Raw genomic sequence first — 25,409 nt, 5'->3', positions numbered from 1 at the left:
GGGGATGAGAGTAGTGTGTTAAAAATATCAGTTGGGATGATATTCATTCGGTTATGAAAAGAGCGAAGGTGGTGAAAAAAATTGATTAAAATTGATTCAAATAAAAATAACTATGTAAACTTTTCGATAGGCAAGTTATATAATACTTAGGCATGTTTTTTAATTAATTATATTTGACAAAACATATGTCTCAAGTTATCTGATGGGTGAAGGTCGATCTCCTACGGTCTCCTCTACTATTAATATTATTGACTACTGGAAACAATTCCATGAGTTCTATTAATTCACTATAATGTGAAAAATGATGAGCTGAAATCTGGGAGGATAGATACGTTTCAATAAAATTCAACATTTACCGTTCAAACTGTATATTTTTTTTCATAAAATGCACATATAATACTGTAATAAATATTCATAACATTGTCAAAATTGATAATAAAACAATTTTGAAGTTGAAAACATACAATCACACACAAATTTTGATTTTTGTCTTCTTCATAAGAATCAAACGAGGCCAGGTTCGTCACTAGAAATAACCACCAATTCACTTTTTTGACCTTGAAAAATAAAAACAATTCAGAATTATTTTGAAACATCGATTCCAGAAAATCAAAATTTTCATACGAGCATACGAGGTATGGCTAAAAATAATAGTACCTTCAATGCAACCCTTTTTATTTTTTTATAACTCCTTATCTCCCTCATACTCCCCTACACTTGTCCATTCTTATTTTCCACTGTTCAAAATAGTGCTTTAGGTAATTTTTCGAAGGCATGTTCATAGTCTTGGTCGCTGTTTAATTCATAGCTTTCACTCTATGAAACAGTGTTTTCTTCACTTTCTGGAACTATTAAAAATTACACGAAACTAGATCTGATGGGTAGGGTGGATGTTCTGACACAGATATCCTATATTTGATTGATAATAACTTTAAAAACTGGTTGAAGTGTAGTGGAGAATGTTAAACGACTGTTTGTCTCGCAGAACACCAGCAAATTAACTTTTTAGCCACTCCTCATACATGGAAATATAAAAAACAAGAAATCAGCCAGTAAATACCAGGTTATTTTCCTAGGTTTCACTACTGAATTATGATATTATAAAAGTACTCATAACAGCGATGTCTGAAAATTATTTTTTTAAATTTCGACAATAAAGTAGGTATAGATTCAGTTACAGAAAAAGTGGAATTTTAGGATTCGGACTACTATTACCTAAAAACAATTTGGAGAAATTCATGATTTTTGAAGATAATAAATGCAGTAAACGAAAGCATATTAATGTGTAATCGCTCTCAAGATTTTGAATACGATCAAGTGAAGCTTTTCTCGAAATGAAATTCACACGAATTTATTGAATTGTGCTCGATCGACAGATTTTATACACTTATACCGGTAATTAGTGAACTCTAAGATGACGCATGGGGATCTGGAAAACAACGTTATAGAGAATGGACTGTTCAAAAAATAAGGTGAATGTTCAAATTTCTCAGAGTAATGTTTAGATTCACGTTTTTAATTTTTTTTCATGTTGGTACACTTGTCTCGCACATAGGTTCACAGTTTCAGCTATTTAGCATGTTTAGTGTGTTGGTGAGAGGCATAAAAGGTAGAAGTGTTTTGCTTGTTCGGCGATTTTATGCAATCGAAAAAAAATGGTGATTTGCATCAAATTTTTAGCAAAAAAAATTGAACTAAGTACTTGAAATGTTGACAGTGGCATACGGTGATCGTACTTTAAGCCAGAAAAACGTTCACGATCTGGACGCCCCAGCACATCAACAACCGGTGGAAATGTTGAGAAAGTGAAGAAAATTGTTATGGAGAATCGTCGAATCACTATTAGAGAAGTTGATGAGGTTGTCGGCATAACGGTTGGCTCGTGCCATGAAATTTTTTCGGTAATTTGGAATATGAATCGTGTGGCAGTGAAGTTCGTTCCAAAATTGCTGAATTTTGACCAAAAATCCGTCGCATGAGCATCGCTCAGGAATTGTTGAATGACGTCAACGGCGATACAGATTTGCTAGAAAGGGTCATAAGTGTTGACGAATCATGGGTATACCGTTATGACATCGAAACCAAAGTCGAGTCGTCCCACTGGAAAAGGAGAAGAGAGCCAAGATGCTGAGGGAGACTACTTTGAAGGGGACAAAATAGAAATTAATGAATAATATTTTTTGAGAATAATGAAAATTCACCTTATTTTTTAGATAAACAGCGTACATACTAGCATAGATCTTTGAAACATTCTAGCGTTCTTTCTTTGCAAATTTTAATGGGTTCTCGATATATGTGTTTCACAGGGTGCTGTTTCCCTTGGGCCTCCCAAACTTTGAATCTTTAAATACGATAGTGTATTTGTCATTACTATTTTCCAATGTTCAAAGCAATGATTACAATAACAATATCAAGTACCTTCATTATATCTTTCAGATGTTAAGATGGCGTTGAATGAACACCCTTTATGTTACGTGGCATGACAAAGAAGTAACACCAATCAAGACTTAAATTGATGAAATATTCGAATATTTCCAGATATTAAACTTAATCAGTAATTGATATCAACGAGATTATGCTGAAATATCTTGGGAAGTGAAATAGAGTGTACCGCACCAAAAATTTATAATGTGGCAAAAATTGAACATTTTTAAAATTAGTCACTAAATAATGAAATGAGAATTGAGAAGAACCTGAATAACTCAATTCTGAAAACAGTCTATTTTGAGATTCCCACTAAACAGTTTTACAAAAACGCAACATGTGTTCCGTTAGCAGATAGCTCCTTCAGACGTATCTATATTATTTTTTGTTGAGTAAGATATGCCTGAAGGAGCTATCGTATAGCGAAACACGTATTGCGTTTTTGTGAAATTGTTCAGTGAAAATCTCATAAGAAAGTGTTTCTTGAATACGTTATGGATGTTCATCAAGTTTCGGCAGATTCCATCACATAAGTAACTTGAGATCACTTCGATGTGTAAGTTGCTTCGTGAAGTAGCTGTTAGAACGATAGACTTGAGTGTTGATGTTTCATTTAAGTAATGGGTTCAAGTATCTCTTATGCTACATTTTTTTAACCTTTTGAAATATCATTCAATGCTTTTTAGCATGCTTCTTGTTACGAAATTTATTGGTATTTCTCTCATTATCAATCTCGTTATAAAGAAAGTATAGTATTACTGTGGTCTGTAATGACCACAACGAAAAATTGCATTTTCCACTCATGAATTATATATATATATATATATATATATATATATATATATATAATATATATATATATATATATATATATATATATATATATATATATATATATATATATATGATGAGCTGTTTTCTCGGGTTTCGCTCCGTGTTCTGTGTATTTTCTCCCCATAAGGATTATTTTCACAACGTTTCGGCAAAGTCTCATTTGCCATCTTCTGGTGATGTCTGGTTTTTTCAACTAGACATCACCAGAAGATGGCAAATGAGACTTTGCCGAAACGTTGTGAAAATAATCCTTATGGGGAGAAAATACACAGAACATGGAGCGAAACCCGAGAAAACAGCTCATCATACTTTATCCGTGAGAATCTTCGAGTTAACATAGATATATATATATATATATATATATATATATATATATATATATATATATATATATATATATATATATATATATATATATATATATAAATATATATATATATATACAATATACACTTGTATATATGCTTGTTTGTTTGTAACTCTCCAGCTCAGGATCGGTATTGACAGAATTATCCACATTAATGCTTGATCTATTCGCGGGCGGATGGCGCTGTCCGTAACCTCTTTGATAGGTTGTTCAAAATAAAATGAAAGTAATAAATATAGTTAAAAAACTAAAAAACAAGCTATCATAGCTTATGATACTGAAAAGTAAAAAATAAATATAGTTTAAAAAAAACTAAAAAACGCTTTCGAAGAACATCGAACTAAATAGTAGAGAATATTTTTTTAAATGAGCTTAGAACAATAACGATCGAAAAATGCTAGTATTATTGTGAAAAAGGCGTAGGCGCTTTGTGCCATATTTTTTGTATTCCTAGCGCCTACGTTTTTTTCACAATAATACTAGTATTTTTCGATCGTTACTGTATTAAGCTTATTTAAAAAAATATTTCTAACTCTTTGAAAGCGTGTTTTCCAGTTTTTTTTAATGATATTTATTAGAGTTACCTTCTTCCAATTTTTCTATGACCGTTTTCAGTAATATTTTCAATTTTTCGATTTCCGCCACATACGATGATATCTCTGAAATAAAATATAATGATCTGAATAATTATTTCATGTTTGGAGATGAACTAAATCATCAATACCTTTTCTTTTTTTATTTTCGAAAGATTCTATGGTCTCTTTCAATTGTTCCATTTGCCATATATGTTCTAGTGATTCTGAAATAAAATATAGCGAATTTTACGACTATAACAATATGGAAAAAGATGATCAATAGGTACCTTTCTTCTCTGTCTCTTCAAGACTCTTGATGACATCATTCAATCTCTCTATTTCTTGCCGCGATCTCCTCAAATGCGAATCTATTTTCAAATGATTTAGAAATAAGTTATTGAACGTCACTTTTATCTCAAAAACATCTTAAAAACAAATATTGATTACCATTCTTCTGACGAGTTTCTTTTTCACGTGTCAACATCTGGATTTGTTCCTTATAAAATTCCAATTGAAGATTTTCAACTAAAATAGAAATTCAAAATCAAATTTCATTACTTGGTAATCGTTAGAAACAGCAAGAGTTGTAAATTGAAAATAAGTATAGAGTTTCATTACCTGCTTTTTTTTCTTCAAGTTCCTTCATAACACCTTTCAAACTTTCTATTTCAGATTGATATAGAGACTCATTTGATCTTTCATTCATTACCATGTCATCTGAAATCAAAAATAATCAATAATTGATGAAAAGAACATTTTATTTTAATACTCTTACTCTTTTCTCCTTCGAGAGTTTTTATGACATTTCTCAGTGTTTCGATTTCCTTGTCCTTCTCTCCTTCTAGGGTTTTTATATTATTTTTCAATGTTTTGATTTCCCTTTCGTTCTGTTCTTTGAGGGTTTTCATGTTATTTTTCAAGGTTTTGATTTGCTTACCCTTCTCTTCTTTAAGAATTTTTATGGAATTTTTCAATATTTTCATTTCCATTACTTTCTCTTCTTTGAGGTTTTCCGTACTATTTTTCAATGCTTCCATGTCCTTAACTACTTCTTCTTTGAGTTTTTTTGTTATTTTTTTTAAGTTTTCGATTTCCATACTCTTTTCTTCTTCGAGAGTTTTTATAGTTTGTTTCAATTTTTCGATTTCCTTTTCTTGAAACATTATCTTGGAATCTTTCGAATCATCTAAGGAAAAATGTGAAGTACAATAGAGAAAATTAATAGGTAGGGAATGCATGGCACCATTCACCGATAGTGAGAATATTTTATTAAAAAAAATTCTTTTAGTTTTCCATAATAAATCATCTGCAAGGACTGAGTGCTTTTTTTCAAAATTACCCAGAAAGGGGCTGATGAAGAGTTGAAAATGGCGTTTTAGCTCGAAATTTCGAAGTACACCCAGAAATCGATAGTTTTTTATGTAAGTGAAATTTCATATTCTTTTCTGAAAATGATAATTGTATCAATTCCACTTCTTTCCATTTCTATCTATGTATGATCTATACATGTTTGTTTCTGCCTTTTTTTCAAAGGTTTTTCATTTTCTGTATGATGATGAAGAAGTAGAAAGCCAAGTTCCTTCTCAAAACCTAATCTTTCTTAAGAAATATCCCATTTCCAATTAAAAAAATGTATTGATAACTATATATATAAAATTCTCTACAACTATCTCATAAATTGAAGTGTTGAAAATATCCATTTTCACGAGATTCACAATCGATTATCGTGGGAGAAAAATAACCTGTGGAACTCAGATTCTTCGATAATTTGATAATTCATTGTTCACGACTCTTCATCACACCGGATCAAATTGAAAAAAACTAATATCTTCAATATCAAATTTCAAACTTATTGGTGATCTAACTCTTTTCAGTTATTTTCAGATGCAACAAAATAATTTCTGGTTATAATTTTGGACCTCCATTAGCTGTACATTAAATCAGCTGTACATTATCTATATTATATAGCATGCGAAATATCATCGTGACGCCTACAGTCTGGCTTCGCACTGATATCGAAAAAAAGTTGTTCAGAATATTATTTTAAACCCATGTGTTGATTTTTTTCAGAAAAAAAAAAGATTTTTGTATTTCAAATTGTTTTTTCTGTGACGGGAAAAAAGTTTGACATTTTATCTCTGATATATATATATATATATATATATATATATATATATATATAAAGAAGATAGTCTTTGCTGACCAGTTAGGAATTAAACGGGTAAATATTTGGGTAAGCAGCAATTGAGAAAGTGTAGCCTTTCAACAATATATTTCAATCATTTCGACAATGTATACTGTCATCCTCAGGGAAAACTACAATAATAGAACATAAGACTAATTGAAACAGTTGAAAATTATGTACTTACAGTGTCATTGAGGTTGGACTCAGTGATGTTTAAAATAATTTTCGTTATTATTTGATTTTAATGTTGAACTTAGATTTGAGAAATGGGAAAATATTGAAATTAGTTTGGATAGTGATTCAAGATGATTATAGTTACACATCAAACAATTAAACATATAATAATAATAATAATACTAATAATAATATTTACTTGCCAAATCTTCTTAGAAGTATTACATTGAATATTGAAAAGCATAAGAATGTGCAAATAAAAAACGATTGCCACTTAGGTTCACGTGGAACCTGTCTGTGGCAACAATTGTTTTTTTTTCGTCTTATGAGTAAGCTTATAAGAGGAAATTGAAAATAATCATGAAGAAAAGAAATAAGATAAATAAATGAGTAAATAAGAAATGAATCAATTTGCTGGGTCTACAATGTTTTTGACAAATTGTCTACTTTGTTCAAGAATCCATTTTTTAATGCGTTTCTTCATCAGACCAATATTATTAAGTGTTTTAACTGAGACAGGAACATGATTCAGGAGTTTAGCTCCAATATAGGTAAAGCATCTTTGACCAATTGTTTTTTTTGCTCTTGGTATGTACACTGCTGCAGAGTTTTGAGCTCGTGTTATTCGATTGTGGGGTAAGTTTTTCAAGTTGCCTTGAATCTAAAATTTTTAATTCCCCATAGAGAGCTTTTGTTATATATAATTTTTAAAATACACTTCTGTATTTTTTCTAGTGGATCGAGTGCAGTAGCATTAATACCACCCCAACCAATTACACCGTATTGTAGAAGAGATTCTACAAATGCGTAGTATAATATTTTCAATTTGTTAAGGGTTAGTATATTTCGTAGCTGGCGAAACCTGTATAGAAGTCCTCTCAATTTATTTTTCAAGTTATGCACTTGAATATTCCATCTCAGAAAGCTATCTATGTGAATACCTAAGTATTTTGCTGATTTAACTAAAGTGACATTTTTGGAGTTGCTGTTTATATTTATATATTCTGGTAAATAATAATAATAAAAATAATAATAATAAATAGGTCTTTATTCCCATAATGATACATTGAATAAACGGGAAAGGCTGAAGATCAGTTGGTTGCACCAAAAGATGCAACCTTTGTTTTTCATCTTGGGCCAAAAAAAAGAACTATATATACATGTATACACAATACATATACACATATATGTACCCATATACACACATACACATATGTAATGCAAAAAAACGAGAAAAAAAAATCGGCAGAAAAAATAACAGAGAAAAATATTCAAAACTATTTACAAATTGTTGAGTGAAAGTACTGAATATATAATTGACACAATAGTATATTAGACATAATTATAAACTCATGACTCATACGAAGTGAACGGAAGTACTTTAGTTTTTTCAACGTTGATTGTGAGCAGATTTGCTCTAAAACACTTAGTTGATGATTTCAGATCACGTTCAGCAATATTTATAACTTCTTCCCATCCATTTGCGGTATATATTATATCAGTGTCATCAGCAAATGAAACTATCTTCCCACAAGATTGTTGAGAAAATAATGAATTCAGATATACAAGGAATAAGAAAGGACCTAAGACGGTTCATTGAGGCACACCACAAGATACATTTCTTTTTTCACTCAGTTCGCCATTTATCTGGACTCTTTGGGTACGATCTTCAAGAAAACTACTGAAAAGTTTATTAACATTACCACTTACACCCAGATTTTCAAGCTTGCTGAACAAAAGTGCATGGCTCACGGTGTCAAATGCCTTTGCCAAATCAAGTAGTACACCTAGCAAACTTTTTTTTCATCTATAGCCTTATAATGGATGTTACATCTGCTATAGCATCCTCGGTTGATCTATGTTCTTGAAATCCGTACTGATATTTTGACAAAATGTTTTTTTATTCAGATATGAGATCAATCGTTTTTTAATTATTTTTTCAAATATTTTCGAAATAGAGGATAATATTGACAAGAGCCGATAATATGAAACATTTGTTTTCTTCCCTGTTTTGTAGACTGGAATAATCTTGGCCTCTTTCAGATGTTTTGGAAACACGCCTTGCTCTATAGCTACATTGAATATATGTGAAATTGGCTTAGAAATGAACTCAGATGATGTTTTTAGTATTTCATTCGAAATATCGTCTAGACTAGGTGATTTTTCATCTCTCAAGTTACTTATGATTTCTCTAACTTCATTTGGGTCGGTGTTGGACATATACATAGAATTTGGAAGTCTTACTTCCCCTTTTTCGATTTTTTCATAAGGTATTTTTGCAGCTAATTTTGGTCCTACTTCCGCAAAGTAATCATTGAATTCATTACAAATATCTTTCAATTCAATAAGTTCGCCCTTTATGTCTGACTGTATTTTAAGTATGCTATTTTTATTATTATAATTGTTTGTAAAATCATTAACTATTTTCCAAAGATTTTTTGAGGAGTTTTGGTTATTATTTATTTGGTTTTTAAAGTAATCAGTTTTTATTTTTTTTCGGAGACTATTTATCTTATTTCTATAATCAATATATTCTTTTTTTTAGTCTTCATTACGTTGATTTTTAACGTGTTTGATAAATAATTTATCACGCTTTTTTATAGATGTGATTAAACCCCTTGTAATCCAAGGCTTTTTTTTCTTCGACCATTGCACTTTTATGCATGTGGTTGATTGAGATATTATTTCTTTAAATGTGGAAATGAATTTATTCATACTCGTTTCTGGTTCTTTCTCTTCATAGATTTCAGTCCATGCCTGTTGACGTAGTAGTTCCAACATTTTGTTTTGGTTTATCTTATTTATGAACTTCGCTTTGTTATTTGGTATTTCTTGTATAGGGGTGTCATTTTTCAGTGTCGCAACCGTAGGGAAATGATCTGTTATTGAAGTTTTGAATATTGCTGAAGTTACCATTTCTGGGACAAAAGTTTTACTTTTTAGAAAAATGTAGTCCAGGCAAGAGCTGGAGGTCTGAGTTATGCGAGTAGGCTTATTGATCAGTGAAACAAATCCGAATTCTGAAAGAATATTCATATAATCATCAATATAACCATTTTAATTTTGTTCTTCCAATATATTAATGTTCATGTCACCCACGATAATTATGTGATCATATTCTTGATAATCTTTTTGGGAGAGATGTTGCTTCAAATTATAATTAAATTCATCTATACAGGTTGATGGCGATCTGTAAATAGCTATAATATATATTTTTGTATTATTTACATCTAAAATCAATTGAATGACATTTGTTACGCCCAATTTAATGAAGTTGTGTTCGTATATAACGTTAGATTGAATGTATATGCTAATTCTATCATTTTGATTGAGCTGATCAATGCTATGAATTACATTATAGTTGCTAATATTGAAAATAGGGTCATGAGTCTTGTTCCATGTCTCGGTTAAAATGATGCATTTAAAAACGTCTCTGAATTCAGACAGGAATACTTCAAATTCTTCAAAGTGTTTTTTTAAGCTTCGAATATTGCTGTGATAAATCGAAAAATAAAAGTAGATGTTAACAGCTGATTCTCGGCCTCCCCCCACCACTATGACGTATTAATTGCTTATTTTTGTTGGTTTAGTGAAATCAAGGTGATGTGATCTTGAAGTGTCTGGTGCATGGACCATTCAGAATTTTTTCAAGATTTTGTGTGTGTGTGTGTGACGTAATGATGTAATCGCTTTTGGTTGTTGGGGCATATTTTAAAGATCATCCAAGTAATGAATGTTCCATCGGTGTGAGTCCACCAAGCGGTGTGACGTCACAGCAGGCAAGGTACAGGGTTTATCATGTGCATGTCTGTATACAAACATACGTCTGCATACTTCAAAGATCCTCCAAGTAATGAATGTTCCATGAGTGTGAGCCCACCAAGTTAGTGGTGTGACAGCTGCAACCGTTCAGCAGTAGGAGAGCGAGATGTGCACTCCACGGCGTATGGCTGAGTAATGCGTATTCATCGGTATGTCCTCACCTCTGTCTCGACATCTGTCCTGTACGCAACGCGCAACGCTGTCTGTTCGTATCGGCATCCGGTAATGTGTCCAATTTAGAGATTGAGTTGGTTCATGTAACTGAGAGGTGGAGATGGCTATGTCGTCTTGACGGATACGATCAGAGTGTATTTAAGAAGCGGACCAGTGTAGGTTATGTTAGTTTACATCAAGTAAGTTAGTGAGAACGTATCATAGAAAATGTATTCCTGTGATTGTGGTAAATCTTTCACTCGTAGTGATAATCTTCGTCGGCATCAGCTCCAGAGTTACCAAGGAGGGCCTGCAGTGAAACGGGTGAGAGTGGATAATGCAACACCTATGTATACGTGAAATTGTTGTAATGTGACAATTCCTATGACCCAAGTGAATTCTCACCGAAGAACCATGAGTCATAAAAATAATGCATGTGTTCAATTGTCTGACGGTGTTCAAATTATAACGAATGCATTCAATTGCCGCATTGCTACATACAGGGTGGAGAGTTCGATTGTAACCAGTGACTACATGTCATTTTTCAATGAGATTAGGCAGAAAGTCATTGAATTACTGGAATCGGCCATCAGGATCCATAAAAGCATCAAAGTGAATATGGAAGTTTTTGGGAATTATATTCGTCAGACTCAAGATTCGAGGGACACGAAGTCATTTAATTCCCAAAATAAAATAGTGGACCAATCTTCAGATTTGAATGCTGTTTTTGATGGATTCCGTGATGTAATTGTGGCTCGAACGACTGAATTCCAGGAACGTGACTTTTTAAAAATTTCAATAAGATTGAATAGTAATATTTTTTTTTATAATTCAGGTTGAACTTGTGAAAAAATATTGTTTCTCGAGGTCAACATTAATGAATACAGTCCACTGGAAGGACGTTCATATGTGAAGCTGCCTCAATGTATTCAATGGAAGAAAACTGTTGTGAATGTTCGTAATGAAGATCAATATTGTTTTGCTTGGGCTATAACATCAGCATTATATCCTGCAGATAGTCGAGTGTCCGAACTTACGTCATATCCACATTTTTCCACTGTTTTAGATTTCACAGGTATGGATTTTCCGGTTAAAGTTAATAATAAGAGTATTGAAAGATTCGAAGATAGGAATGATATTTCAATTAATGTTTACGGTTTAGAGAGTACATTTGAGAAGGGTAAAATGAAGTATGAAGTGATTGGTCCATTGCGATACTCACAGAGAAGACTCCGGAGACATGTCAATTTGTTGTTTATAACTGATGACTCCGGTAATGGTCACTATTGTTGGATCAAAGATCTTTCAAGATTAGTTTCTAATCAACTATCAGCTCATAGACAGAAAAAATATTTTTGTGACGGATGTTTGATATATTTTTCTGATGAGAGATTGCTTTCACGTCATAATATGTATGATTGTAATCACATTAGTACCACAACACCAACTACTAATTTAAAGATCAATAAATATGGTAGAATGGTTGCGGAAAATAAACTAATGTATGAAAACTTTGAGAGACAAATGAGGGTGCCATTTGTAGTGTATGCTGATTTTGAATCAGTGCTTAAACCGATTCATGTGAATGAGCCAAATCCTGAAAGTTCATACACGATTAAAACATTCAAACATGCCCCATATTCATTTGCTTACTTGATAAAGTGTTCATATAATGATGATTTGTCAAAATTTGTTACATATAGGGGTGTAGATGCAGCTCAGAAATTTGTGAGTAGCATTGAAGATGATTTGAAAGAGATACATGAAAATCATCTCAGATAACCTAAACCAATGGATACACAAACTGTCGAAGAAAAAGAACAGTTTGCTGCAGCCAGAACTTGTGGTATATGTAATAAAGCATTTACTGATGGTGAAGTCAAAGTAAGAGATCATTGTCATGTCACAGGAAAGAAAAGATCACATGCCGCTCACTCGAAATGTAATTTGAATTTCAAAATACCAAACTTCATACCTATCATTTTTCATAATTTAAGTGGTTATGATTGTCATTTATTCATAAAAGAATTGTATAGGAATGAAGAGAAAGTTGATGTTATCCCGCAAACTAAAGAGAAATATATATCTTTCACGAAGCATCTCTTTACACACAGCTATACTGATAAAGATGGTGTGGTTAGGAAGAATTATCTCAAAATGAGATTTATCGATAGTTATGAATTTATGACTAATTCGTTGGAGAAGTTGGGTGTAAATTTGACCTCCGATCAATGTTTGGAGATGCACAAACATTTCCCACAAATTGAGAAATTCAATTTGATGAGACAGAAAGGTGTATTTCCATATAATTTTGTTGATGACATCGACAAATTGAATTATCCATTACTTCCGACAAAAAATCAGTTTTATGACACACTCAATTGTGAACATATATCGGAAACTGATTATGATAGGGCTAGAAATGTTTGGAATTTATTCGAGTGTCAGAATTTGGGGGAATACTCTGATTTGTATTTGAAGTCGGATGTATTGCTATTATGTGATATTTTTGAAAACTTCCGCACCACAAGTTTAGAGATATATAACTTAGATCCGGCACAATATTACACTGCACCTGGATTATCATGGGATGCCATGTTGAAGTTCACTAATGTTGAATTGGAATTACTAACTGACATTGATATGATTCACTTTTTTCAAAAAGGTATACGAGGTGGAATTAGTCAATGTAGCGAGAGGAAACATATAGCAAATAATAGATTTTTACCGAATTATAATCCCAATGAACCTTCCACATTCATTACATATTTAGATGCAACAAATCTATACGGTCACAGTATGTCACAACCTCTACCAACAAGTGAATTTACATGGTTGACACCAAATGAAATTCTTAATCTTGATGTGATGGATGTGAGTACTGATAGTCCGTATGGGTATGTATTTGAAGTGGACATTCATTATCCACAAGATTTGCATGATAAACATTCTGATCTCTCATTTTTAGTCGAAAAAATAATACCACCTCGTACATAATCGAAAATTCCCAAATTAATTCCAAATTTGAATGATAAAAGAAAATATATTGTTCATTATAGGAATCTACAGCAAGCTGTCAAAAATGGATTGATTGTAATGAATACACATAGAGTATTGAAATTCAAACAATCATGCTGGATGAAACCCTATATAGATCTTAATACTGAAATGCGTAATAGGTCTAATAACAAATCTGTTAAAGATTTCTATAAACTAATGAATAATGCGGTATATGGAAAGACAATGGAGAATGTAGATAATCGAATTGATGTTAGACCCGTTATACATTGGGAAAATATAAAGAAAAATATGGGTGCCAGCACTCTCATAGCCAAACCAAATTTCAAAAATTGTTCAATTTTCACTGATAATTTCGTTGCCATTCAATTGGGTAGAGTTGAGGTTCATTACGATAAACCATTATATTTGGGATTTTCCATATTAGAATTATCTAAAACAGTCATGTATGACTTTTTCTATGGATGCATCAAACAACACTTTGATGAAAATGTCTCTTTACTTTACACAGATACCGACTCGCTCATTCTTAAAGTAAACACAGAAATTTTTTATGAATTTATAAAAACTAACATAAGTAGATTTGATACATCCAATTACAGTATAGTTAACCAATTCAATATTCCAGTAACAAGTTCAGTCTTGGGTAACTTCAAAGATGAATTTCCAAATGATCCAATCATGAGTTTTTATGGTACAGGTGCTAAAGCATATTATGTGAAATCTGTTGATGGTGAATTTAAAAAAGCCAAAGGGGTTAAACAATCGGTAATAAAGAATGAATTGACATGCGAAGATTATCAAAAAATCGTCGAACAAGGTGGTATGATATTCAGAAAGATGAATTCATTTAGAAGCGTGTTGCATGATATGTATACTGAATTGAAAAATAAAGTTGCATTATCATACCACGACGATAAACGATTTATCATTCCGAATACTACCCACACTCTTCCTTGGGGTCATAATGATATTGAATTTTATGAAAACGATCCAAATGAGAACATTAGTTGGATAAGTAATATTATTCAACAATCACAATCTCAGGAGACTCCAATGGATCAATTGATTAATTTATTATCTGCCGAGATCAATGATTGAAATATCATTCAATATCTTCAAAACCGGAAAATTCAATATGACAGAAGTAATGTGATATTAATGTATTATGTATGTATGTATATGTATTACTGTAATGAATATAAAATGATTAAAATTTTATTTGTATTATTTCTATTTCCCTAATCAATTACTGCAATATATAGTATAATGTAAATGAAAGGAATATCAGTTTGAAAAGAATCATCGTGGGTGCACAATATCTAAAACAATCGATAAATTTGGCAGAAAAAGAAAATGGGGTGGTAATGTCATCCGAGGTCCACCCGGCAATGGATTTAAATTAACGAAAGATGGTCATTATGACATGCAAAGAAAAATATTGAAAAATACAAGCGAACCAATCGACAAGAGTGATTGTGTAACTGTATCATACCTTGAGGGGGAAATTGACGGAACAAAGGAGGTTATACTTCTAGCCCTACAAGCTGCAATACAATCCACAATAGGCAATATTGCTCGCGATGCCCGTCAAGCATTTGACGATAAAATTGCAGAGGCTCGGATAACTTTCACTCGTAAATTTGACAAACTTACAAATGATGTGGACATAAAAATGTCTGACATAACAGCGTCTACAAATAAAAAATTTGATGCTATGTCAAACATAACAGCGACTACAATGAAAAAGTATGATGTACTGGAAGAGAGAGTTGAAGTTTTGGAGAAAAGCCATAAAGTCAGGCCATCAGGTGGACTGGGATATCCAGGACTGGACATTGATCCAAATGTTAGAATAATAGAACCAAAACCAACAGATGACGTATTAATTGAACTAACATGGTGAATAGTGAAGTGGAATAGCCTGCCTGGGCAGGGCCTGATTGAGTTAGGTTAGGTAAAAAAATGTATATTTGAAAAATTAATAATAAAACATCTATTATTATATATATATTTCAATGTCCCTGAAGTGGCATTAGTGATCTACTCGAATTCTGACTTGAAATTTTCCCAACTGCTGAAATTTGAAAAAAAAATTTTAAATTTGACAAAAAAAACTGCAAATTTGAAAAAAAAAAATTGAAATTTGAAAATAAATTTTAAAATTGAAAAAATATTTTATTTTCAAAAAACTATACCCTCTTGCCCCCCCCACCGCCTCCTTCTTATTATTTTTTCTAGCTTTGCCATTGCCAAGTTTCGAACTTGGATAGTCTGTGCGGTAGGATGATACCTTAACATCTACGCTGCCACAGGCCCACTTATACTAACAGTTTCAATTCTATTTAAATCACAAGGAATAATGGTGAGAAATGAAGAAAAAAATTTTTGGTCACACGGGGATTTGAACTCATGTCATACGTCTGCATAGGCTAGGGTCTGAACCATTACGCCACAGGCTTACATATTGGTGTTAATAACATTTATTATTCTATATAAGATATGAAAGCCTCGTTTATATAAAAATTATTGATTTTTTTATGGGTAATCCGGGATTTGAACCACTAATATCAATATTTTACTTTTTTTATGAATTATTAAAGGTTTATAATTAAAAAAAAAAGTTTTGATCGTCAAGATTAGGAATTTTTCTCAAGATTACAACCCGTTCTTTTCTCGAAAAATATCGATCCTGCGAAAAAACCGGGAGTTGAACCACTAATATCAATATTTTACTTTTTTTATGAATTATTAAAGGTTTATAATTGAAAAAAAAATTTGATCGTCAAGATTCGGAATCTTTCTCAAGATTACAACCCGTTCTTTTCTCGAAAAATATCGATCCTGCGAAAAAATTAATGGAGACCAAATTTGTTTGAAATTGAATTCTCTACAACTTTTGTCATTACTATTTTTCGTGTAAAATTGAAAATAAGTGTAATAAATTCAATATTACATAATGAGATTACAACCCGTTCTTTTCTCGAAAAATATCAATCCTGCGAAAAAATTAATAGACACCAAATTTGTTGGAAATCAAATTCTCTACAACTTTTGTCATTACTATTTTTCGTGTAAAATTGAAAATAAGTGTAATAAATTCAATATTACATAATGAGATTACAACTCGTTCTTTTCTCGAAAAATATCAGTCCTGCGAAAAAATTTATTGAGATTAAATTTGTTGGAAATTGAATTCTCTACAACTTTTGTCATAACTATTTTTTATGTAAAATAGAAAATAAGTGTAATAAATTCAATATTATAATAATGAGATTCCACCACTCATTTCTCAAAAAATATCGATTCTACATACACACTGATTATTAAATACCCCCATTATTGATTTTAATAATATAGATTTACAAAAATAAAGATTTTTTTCTCCAGTCACAATTCAAGTAGATGACCAATGCCGGTTCTATGACTGAGGATGACCAATGCCAGTTCTATGACTGAAAATTTTTAATTTTATGTTTCATTAAAAAAAAAATGTTAACAACAAACTGTAGTCCCCGCCCACTCTCCTCCACTTTCAGCCCCGCCCCCTTCCCACCATTGCTCGCCTCACCCCACAATTGCGCATGCGCGCCCCCACCTCACTCCCACCACTCCCACTTCTGCCTACACCCTGAGGAGCACACTTCTCGGCATTCAGTACGACAAGTCTTCTCATCGAGTGCAGTCCAGCTACAGTAGTCTACTACAACACCAGTCTACTACAGCAGTCTTCTACAGTCTACAACAAGCGAATTTTGAGTAAGTTATCAATGTTACTTTTTCATAACAACTAACTTTGTATTATTTTACATTTTCAGAATGAAAAACTACACGCAGGAAATCGACAACGCTGTGGCATCGATCATACCTGTGGATGTTGAGGTGGAGCGACCAGGCAGCCCTGACATGTTCGAGGGAGACGAGGTGGTGATGGTCCAAGAGGTGAAGGCTTTAACTTCGGGTGGTGTGCAGCGGCCACGCAGCCCTGTCTCATTCCAGGAAGACAGGGTTGTTAACAAAGCCAAGCGGCAATCTGCAGCTAAGGTTGCTCCTATTCAAAGGTATAGGAGTAAATGCAATAGGACTAACCCTTATGCAGGTAGTTGGTCGACCGCCAAAAGGAATCCTCCGAGACGTCCCACACCGCTCGCATTGACAGTGGAAAGACGGAGGGCATATAAGCCGGTGCCGAGGGTGCCATCTCCAGGTGAAATCCTCACCCAATTTGCATCATTAGCGATGTTGACACCCATGGAACTTACACCGGTGCCTGAGCCTGCCATGGAGGTCGTGCCACCAGTGTCGACGCCTGCCGGGGAGATCGCGCCACAAGTGCCACCAGTGCCGGAGCCTATCGGAGAGGTTAACCCCCAGGAGATGGAAACTTTCCTACAGAGGTGTAGGGATGTTGCACTCGCTTCACGAAATAGTGAGGCCGCGTTGGCTAGCATTTTCCGGGAGGAGAATGAAATTGCTAGCCAACGGCGCGAGTTGTTAATGAGGATGGCCGAGCTAGATCGAAGGACTGCAGCTCTGAAGGAAAGGCGGAAGGCAGAGACCTCTTCGATAGAGCTCAATAATGAACTAAAAATATTTATCAAGAAATTTTTAAATAAAGGGAAAGTTTTCAGGTCAACTAGGATAGTTTTAGGATAATTAGGTAGCATGGTAGTTTTAGGTTTGTAATTATAATTTTAGGAATAAAAAACAAAAAAAAAACAAATGAAAAAAGAAGTGAAATAAAGGGTGTACATTGTTTTGGTTTGGTGCACATTAAACAATGCGATGGTTGGAGCATTTTTCTTCACTTCGTCTTTTCATTATTTTTCTTTTTTTCAATTTCAATTCCAAGTTCTTTCATCCCCACTCCTCCCCACTCCCTTTCAAAAGTATAAAAGTAGGAATTATCTGTTGGAATATTCAGTTGATCAGCCACCTCCAACATGGAACCTGATTCAACTACTGAGCCCTATAGTGTCCCGGAGCCTCAGATGCCTTACTATGCATATATACAGGAAGGATTCGTGGACTCCACAACGGCACCTCATGACATTCCATACGAATTCAGGAATCATGACTACAGGGTGCAGGTTCAGCATGTCACTGGGAGTGATGAAGCTGACCTATCGGACGGGGATTATCCGGATCCCAACCAATGGGATGACGAATGGGGTGACCCACCGCCTGGAGATACCACAGATGAGGATGACGACGACGACGACGACGATGACGCTGGCGACATCAGACTTCCACCATCCCCAATCCTTATCGAGGAAAGTCCTCCGCCATCTCCCATCCTAATTGATGACGATGATGTCCTAAATTCCGACGACGATATGTAATCGTTTCCCTGTTTCTCCCACCCTTTCCTTTCCTTTCCTTTCCTTTCCTTCCACGGAGTACACACTTTTTTGGTTGGTGTACACGAGGCACTGCGAGGCTGGGGCAGTGTCTTCCTCCCTCTCTCTTATTAGTTTTTCATGATAATCACTTAGAATTTCTCATAATAATCGCTCAGAGTTTCATGAAGATCGTCATTTTTAATGTTTTCGAATCTCAAACACTGTTTTACATTTACACTTCACCCCCTCCGTTTTATTTCTTCCAATATAAATATAGTATCAATCCCAGTTCTACATCATTCTTCCACAATGTCGATTGCTGATTCCACCACCGAACCGATGAGTGTACCAGAGTCTTCTATGATGAGTACAGGACCCATCCAGGTACATGAAATAGATTCTACGTTTGATCATTTCAGTACAACCTTCGCAGAAATGCTGCAACGCATCTACGATCTTCCTGATGATTCCCCGGAACGTATGCAAGAGGAAGTAGATGAGTTACACGATCTACAGGATAACGAGCTAGATGATCATGCGGACGACATAATTAGTATATCCTCTGATTCAGATGAATCTGATGAATATGAGGACGACATCATCAGTATATCATCAGATACAGATGATTCAGATGATGACACCATCATGATTGTTTCTGATGATGAAGAGCGTTAGTCCATACCATTGTATGGATTAATAGGAAAAACAGCCCTTTTAAGGGTTACAATTAAAGACAATAAACAACTATTTTCAGAGCTATCATTATACTCTCAATCAGAAATAGGTTAACACTATAGTCAAAACTTATGTGAAAGTATCATCATCCAACTCTGTAGTACTCATCATTATATTCAATGATTGAAAAATTACCAACTTCGACTTTTCAGTCAAAGTAGTACTCATCATATGCACAGATATTCGATGATAAACCAAATCCTAACTTCGACTTTTTAGTCAAAGTAGTCATTTATCACATAATCTGTGAATTCTACTACTACCGTTTGTGTGAATAATGTAGCCCTGAAAAGGGCTGTTGTTTTTTTTTTTGACCAGTAGGTCCACGGTTATTGTGCCACAGGTTGGACATTATTACATATAATACATGTAGATACTCGGGTGAAGTTTGTTAGTGGCCTCTCGCAAGCTTCACACCAATTTTGTCCCATTTCCATAATTGAGACAGTGTTGTGGGTGTTGACATGGGCATACCACCCTCCATTATTGTTTCTATGCGAATTAAACCGAAAGCAGCACCAACATAGTTTTTTGTTCTCTCCATCTATTGTGCTGATCAATACGTATGCATCCATTGCACAATACAAATCCAAGGGATCTTCCAATGTATCACTGACATTGAGCGTTCGCATACCGATCCTCAAAGCACCATCGCCTTCAGTTGTGTCAGCTTCTATCCCTTCATCATCTCCTTCTTCATCCATGACCCTCTCAAACTCCATCACGTCATCATCTTCGTCGCTTTGGTTGGCCTCGTTTTCAACTTCATCTATCTCATCTTCATCGACTCCAACATCTTCTGCTTCAACTATCACTTTCTCTAGCGGAATATTGACATCCTCATCATCTGATTTGTCTATCCAATTGTTTTCATCAACAGCAGATATTCTATTCAATGCAGCATTTATTTTTGCAGAATTCATCTTGTTGTTGTTTGCTCACAGTTGTAGAGAGTGAATGAATGAACTTCAGGATCGCAAGTCGACTTATACGATTGAATAGGAAACGGAAGTGGTACGACTCCCACCTATCACTTGACTCGTTTTAAGTGGGAGAGAAGGATATGGCATCTCTAGTCGATGAAAGAGTGGGCTAGTTGACGAAAGAGCGCATGCGCTAGTTTATTTTCTTCTATAAAAAGTGAAGTATCAGTAACATCATCACCTTTCCTATCCACATTCTATTGCTATCACATATCATTCCTCCAAACCTAAATAATCATTATCATGAGCTCCATGCCACTATTGATTGCTGAAGATGGTTCACCACTTGTTGATATCGATCACACTAATTTTGAAAATATTCCAGTATTACATTTACAGTCTCAAGACTCGATAAGTGATTTTGATATTAGCGACTTCGTTAACTTCGCAGATGTGCCGGAACCAATTCAACAAATTATCGTTGAAACTCCAATCATTTCACAATCATCATCATCCAAACACCCTTCATCTACCCCCCCTCTTGGTGTTGATAAGAAATCCAGAACTATCAAAAGGAAGGTTAATAATGCATCTTCATCGATTGTCACTGAGTTGAAAGAAAAAAAAACAATCGAAAAGTGGTTTGCGGGAGAAAAAGCCCACAACGAAAAGTGACAGATCGAAGAGGAAGACAAAATGTGAACCCAAAGAAATGAAGGGTGATTTGATGACTGAATCGCTATCTTCTTTCACTCAATTACTTCGGTTTGGAGATATGAAAAAGAAAGCGAAATGCCGTCTTGTAAAGGCGCAAATGGCTATTGCTGAACATGAAAAGAGTGTATTAGTGTCAATAAGGACACTCTTCAAGCATTAGATGCTAAGATTGCATTAGCGAAAATTGAATTGGCTAACATGAGCAAAGAAGCAGATGAACTACGTTCAAAAATCAAGAAAGATGACAAATTCAATCAACGTTCGAGAATGCAAGCACAGGCAGAGCTTGAGGAGTCGACTCGACTTTATGAGACGGCATTATCAGTGAGAGATAATTGGCGAAAAGAGTTGGAGAAAGCATTTCAAAGTGACAGCGATTAGTTTTGGGAATGGTATTGTGTTCTCAATATTGTGAGTTGAAAAAAAATTTAAGCGGGAATGGAGTATACAATTAATTTGATTTGGTATACACAGAACATTGCGAATGGTTGGGGCAATGTTTACCGCTGCAATATTTTTTCAATTCACTTACATATAATTGAAATGAAAACAATAATGAACTTTAACATTACTTTATTCATGAATACATTATTAGATACATTTAAAGCATATTTGATTCATCAATCCAAGAATTCTGTTCACTAGGAAGTCCTAACCACTTTACATATACTTTATTTTTCCTTTTCTTCAGCACTTTCTCGATCAGATATACGTCAGGATTTTCGGTTCGCAATAACTCTTCTTCGTAAAAACATCCTCTAATAGGTTGTTCATTCATATCTTCATTCATATCGATGAACTTTATTGTTATATCTACTAGTTATAGTTGGAAGAATATCAAGCCATTTGTGGTGACCTCTCATCGAAAATTCCTTGTAGAGCCACCCCTTTATTGTACGAATCACTCTTTCTGCTATATCTGCCTTCTTTGTGCTGAATGTTGAATAATGATTGATATTATATTCTCGCATGAGAGATGAGAAGCTTTTATTGAAAAATTCTTTCCCTTGATCGCTTTGTATGTGTTTGGGGGAGTATTTGGCTTCTTTCAGTACATGTTTCATTGCATTAGTTACTGTACTACCTGTTTTATCTTTAACTGCTACAGTCCACAGATATTTGGAGTAACAATCTATCACTACAAGTATATATCGGTATCCTTCATTATTTTTTGCATAAGGTTGCAGTTCAGCTAAATCTATTTGCCATAGATCTGCAAAACCTTTGATGGTGGTTATTCTTCTACGAAAATTACGTCTTGCAGGTTTATGTAATTCATTAACAACTTGTCGTTTGACATCACTTATTTCATTAGTCATTCTATTTCAATATGATTAAAGAGAAAAGGTGATAATGTTACTGCATTGAATGATGATGTGACAGTGATCATTACATGTGAATATGTTAATATATTATACCTTCTTCACGTAATTCTTCAATTATTGAAATTATTTCATTGTCATGTCCTGTATGACCAGCTGACTTTGAAGCTACCAATAGTCGTAGGCGAGCAACTAACTCTTTCGGTGAATTCCAGTACACATAATTCACAGGTTTAGAATTATATATTTTCTCCATTTTCACTCGTTTGAGTGCTCCACCAATTTTACTTCTACTTCTTATTGGATATTGTCGTGAGTCTAATAGAGGTTTGATAACTTCACGAAATTTTTTAGAATTTGTATTTCTAAAACCATTCTTCAGATGATATTGTTTATATGGAGCATTCGTTATTTTCAATATTTTGGAATATACTTGACGAGTTTCTTTATTATCAACATCTCGTGGATTCTTCAAAAAGATCATATCATACAATTCTGGACTACCTGCGCATTCATATTTTTTCACTTTATTAGCATCTCAAAATGAAATGTTTCCATCTTTGAAATGCACCAGTAGACTTCCCATTTTCAGCTTTTGTGTAATAGGATCCCTACGTACGCCAAATGTTCCATCATATGCTAGATTTCTAGATTTTACATTATTCAAATGTTTCATCAAAACATCTTCACCACTTTCATTCATATCAGGTGAGGTGTCAGGATCCGAGGAATCGATGTGGGACGATAATGGTGTTTCGAATAGAGTTGTTCTCATATCGTCTTGAAGTGTGCTCGTGTCACTATTCACAGATGATACACTAGCAAAAGATTTTTTTCTTCCTATTGGAGTACTATTGGATAATTTGAAGTAGATTGAACAGTTCCATGATTTGGTGATAATACTGGTGATTTAGAAGTAGCGTTTGATGATAAAACATTCAATGGTTTCATTATGGGTTCATACAATCTTTCAAGTGTCGTACGATTTTCAATATTATCATTCTTGATAGAGTTGAATTTCTGCCTGACAGCTTCTGTTGTCTCTACTAGTTGACGTTTCAAATTCATTTCATTGTTTTTATTTTCAGAATCTTTTTTTGTATTCATAATGCCCTTTTTTAAATTATAGCCTAATTCGCTGATGAAGTGACCTCTACAATATTCAGTGATCGAATAAGTGTAAAAAACAAGATCATGGGTATATAAAACTATCGAATCCTTTGCGATATTTACCTTCATTTATTTTTCTATCCTTATCAATGACTAGAAATCCATATTGGTCCTCCCAGCATTTAACACACATCAATTGGAATTGTTTGAATGTTACATCGGGTGAAACATGATCTGAATAAATGTGATGTAAATTTGTCTCATCTTGTTTGAACATTATAATGAAATTGGTATTGTCACGCACTAACTGTTTGGGTACCCGTGAATATGTCTGTGCTAGATAAAAACAATCAACATCCTTATGACGTCCCATACAGAAATATGATCTAATAATGTCTTGCTTCTCACATATCACATCATCGAAAATGAAAACAGAATTAGGCTTAGCGTCGGAGGGTTCCACTATTTCTGCATTATTGCTGAATGTATAAAAACCTTATCCTTTTATAGGTTCCAAAATACTTCGCAAGTACTGATATTTAGGTTGATTGAGTGATTTCGAATAGAGATACACATTTCTAAATCTCAGTCCTTGTGGATGTGTTAATAGTGATATCATTGCATTCGTCTTTCCACAATTTGAAGGTCCTATAATGAGTCCTCGAAGTGATGATGGAAGTAGTGGACCATGTCTGAATACCCTTTGTCCATTCAATCCACACCCAAATTTCTCATCTAGATTATCTACAGCAAACTTTTCTTTCTGTTTTACAATGCGCATCGTGCCGTGGTTGGAGACTATATAAATGTTATTAGCTTATTCATTTCAATGTGTACCATCAAACGATACGGACGTATTGAAAGTGACCGTAAAATTAAAAGAGGTTGTGGTTTTGTTAATGATTTAATAAACTAACTTCCTTTCAAATTACATCTACCCGGAGGTTATCAATACTGTGGACCGGGTACAAAATTGAAACAACGTTTAGCTCGTAACGATCCTGGAATCAATAAATCAGATATTGAATGCAAAAAATACGATATTCAATATTCTAAGCATCCATCCGATCTTGCAGCAAGACATTTAGTCAAAAAAGAACTTGAATACAGCGCTAGGGATAGGGTTAAATCGAAGGACGCGAGTATTGGGGAAAGAGCAGCTGCATTACTTGTCACCAACATTATGAAAGCGAAAAGACATATGGGCATGGGTTGTAGTACCAATAAGAAAAAATGTAAGAGGAAACAAACGAAGAAAAATAAAATTAAAAAAGTTGCATTTGGTGCTGGGATAGTCCATAAAGTGCGAAATGTATTGAAGAAAGCTGCTGGGAATCAATTTGTGACGAATAATAGCAAAAAAGCTATCACTGTGGCATTGCAGGCGGCACGTAAATACCTTAAAGCTGCCGGTGGAAAGAAGAAAATCCGCACACCACGCATAATTCCTGTTCCCAAGATCGGTAGACTTTTATCATTGATACCAATTTTTGCTGGACTATCCGCACTAGGAAGTTTGGCGGGAGCCACTGCTGGTATTACCAAGACCGTAAATTCGGCAAAAGCCAGTAGAGCGGCTTTAATGGAAGCCAATCGTCACAATAAAACCATGGAGGCTGTAGCATTAGGCAAACGTGGAAGTGGAATATATCTCAAACCATACCGTAAAGGTTTAGGACTATATTTAAAATCATACAAAGCCACAAAC

The 25,409-nt window shown here is 34.0% G+C and overlaps 1 protein-coding gene across 4 annotated transcripts in view; it reads right to left on the bottom strand.

The window, feature by feature from the left end:
• Positions 1-351: 351 nt before the first annotated feature.
• LOC111507188 (uncharacterized) overlaps positions 352-25,409 on the bottom strand; it is a 211,557-nt gene continuing 186,499 nt past the window's right edge. For 3 of the 4 annotated variants that reach the window (XM_074186442.1, XM_074186437.1, XM_074186429.1), the window contains 7 exons: positions 4,976-5,386; positions 4,819-4,917; positions 4,648-4,725; positions 4,488-4,568; positions 4,350-4,424; positions 4,210-4,284; positions 352-557 (listed from right to left, as the gene is read on the bottom strand). In XM_074186442.1, coding sequence (XP_074042543.1) covers positions 505-557; positions 4,210-4,284; positions 4,350-4,424; positions 4,488-4,568; positions 4,648-4,725; positions 4,819-4,917; positions 4,976-5,386 — 872 coding nt within the window. In that variant the 3' untranslated portion in view covers positions 352-504. Of the gene's footprint in view, positions 558-586; positions 849-4,209; positions 4,285-4,349; positions 4,425-4,487; positions 4,569-4,647; positions 4,726-4,818; positions 4,918-4,975; positions 5,387-25,409 lie in introns of those variants that run through there. The other variant, XM_074186447.1, reaches the window with a different exon arrangement.

This window comes from Leptinotarsa decemlineata, unplaced genomic scaffold, assembly GCF_025532065.1.
Source record: "Leptinotarsa decemlineata unplaced genomic scaffold, Ldec_3_MD MMD2_P_RNA_scaffold_2, whole genome shotgun sequence".
Taxonomy (NCBI): Eukaryota; Metazoa; Arthropoda; class Insecta; order Coleoptera; family Chrysomelidae; genus Leptinotarsa; species Leptinotarsa decemlineata.
This window is presented reverse-complemented; position numbering and strand designations above follow the sequence as displayed.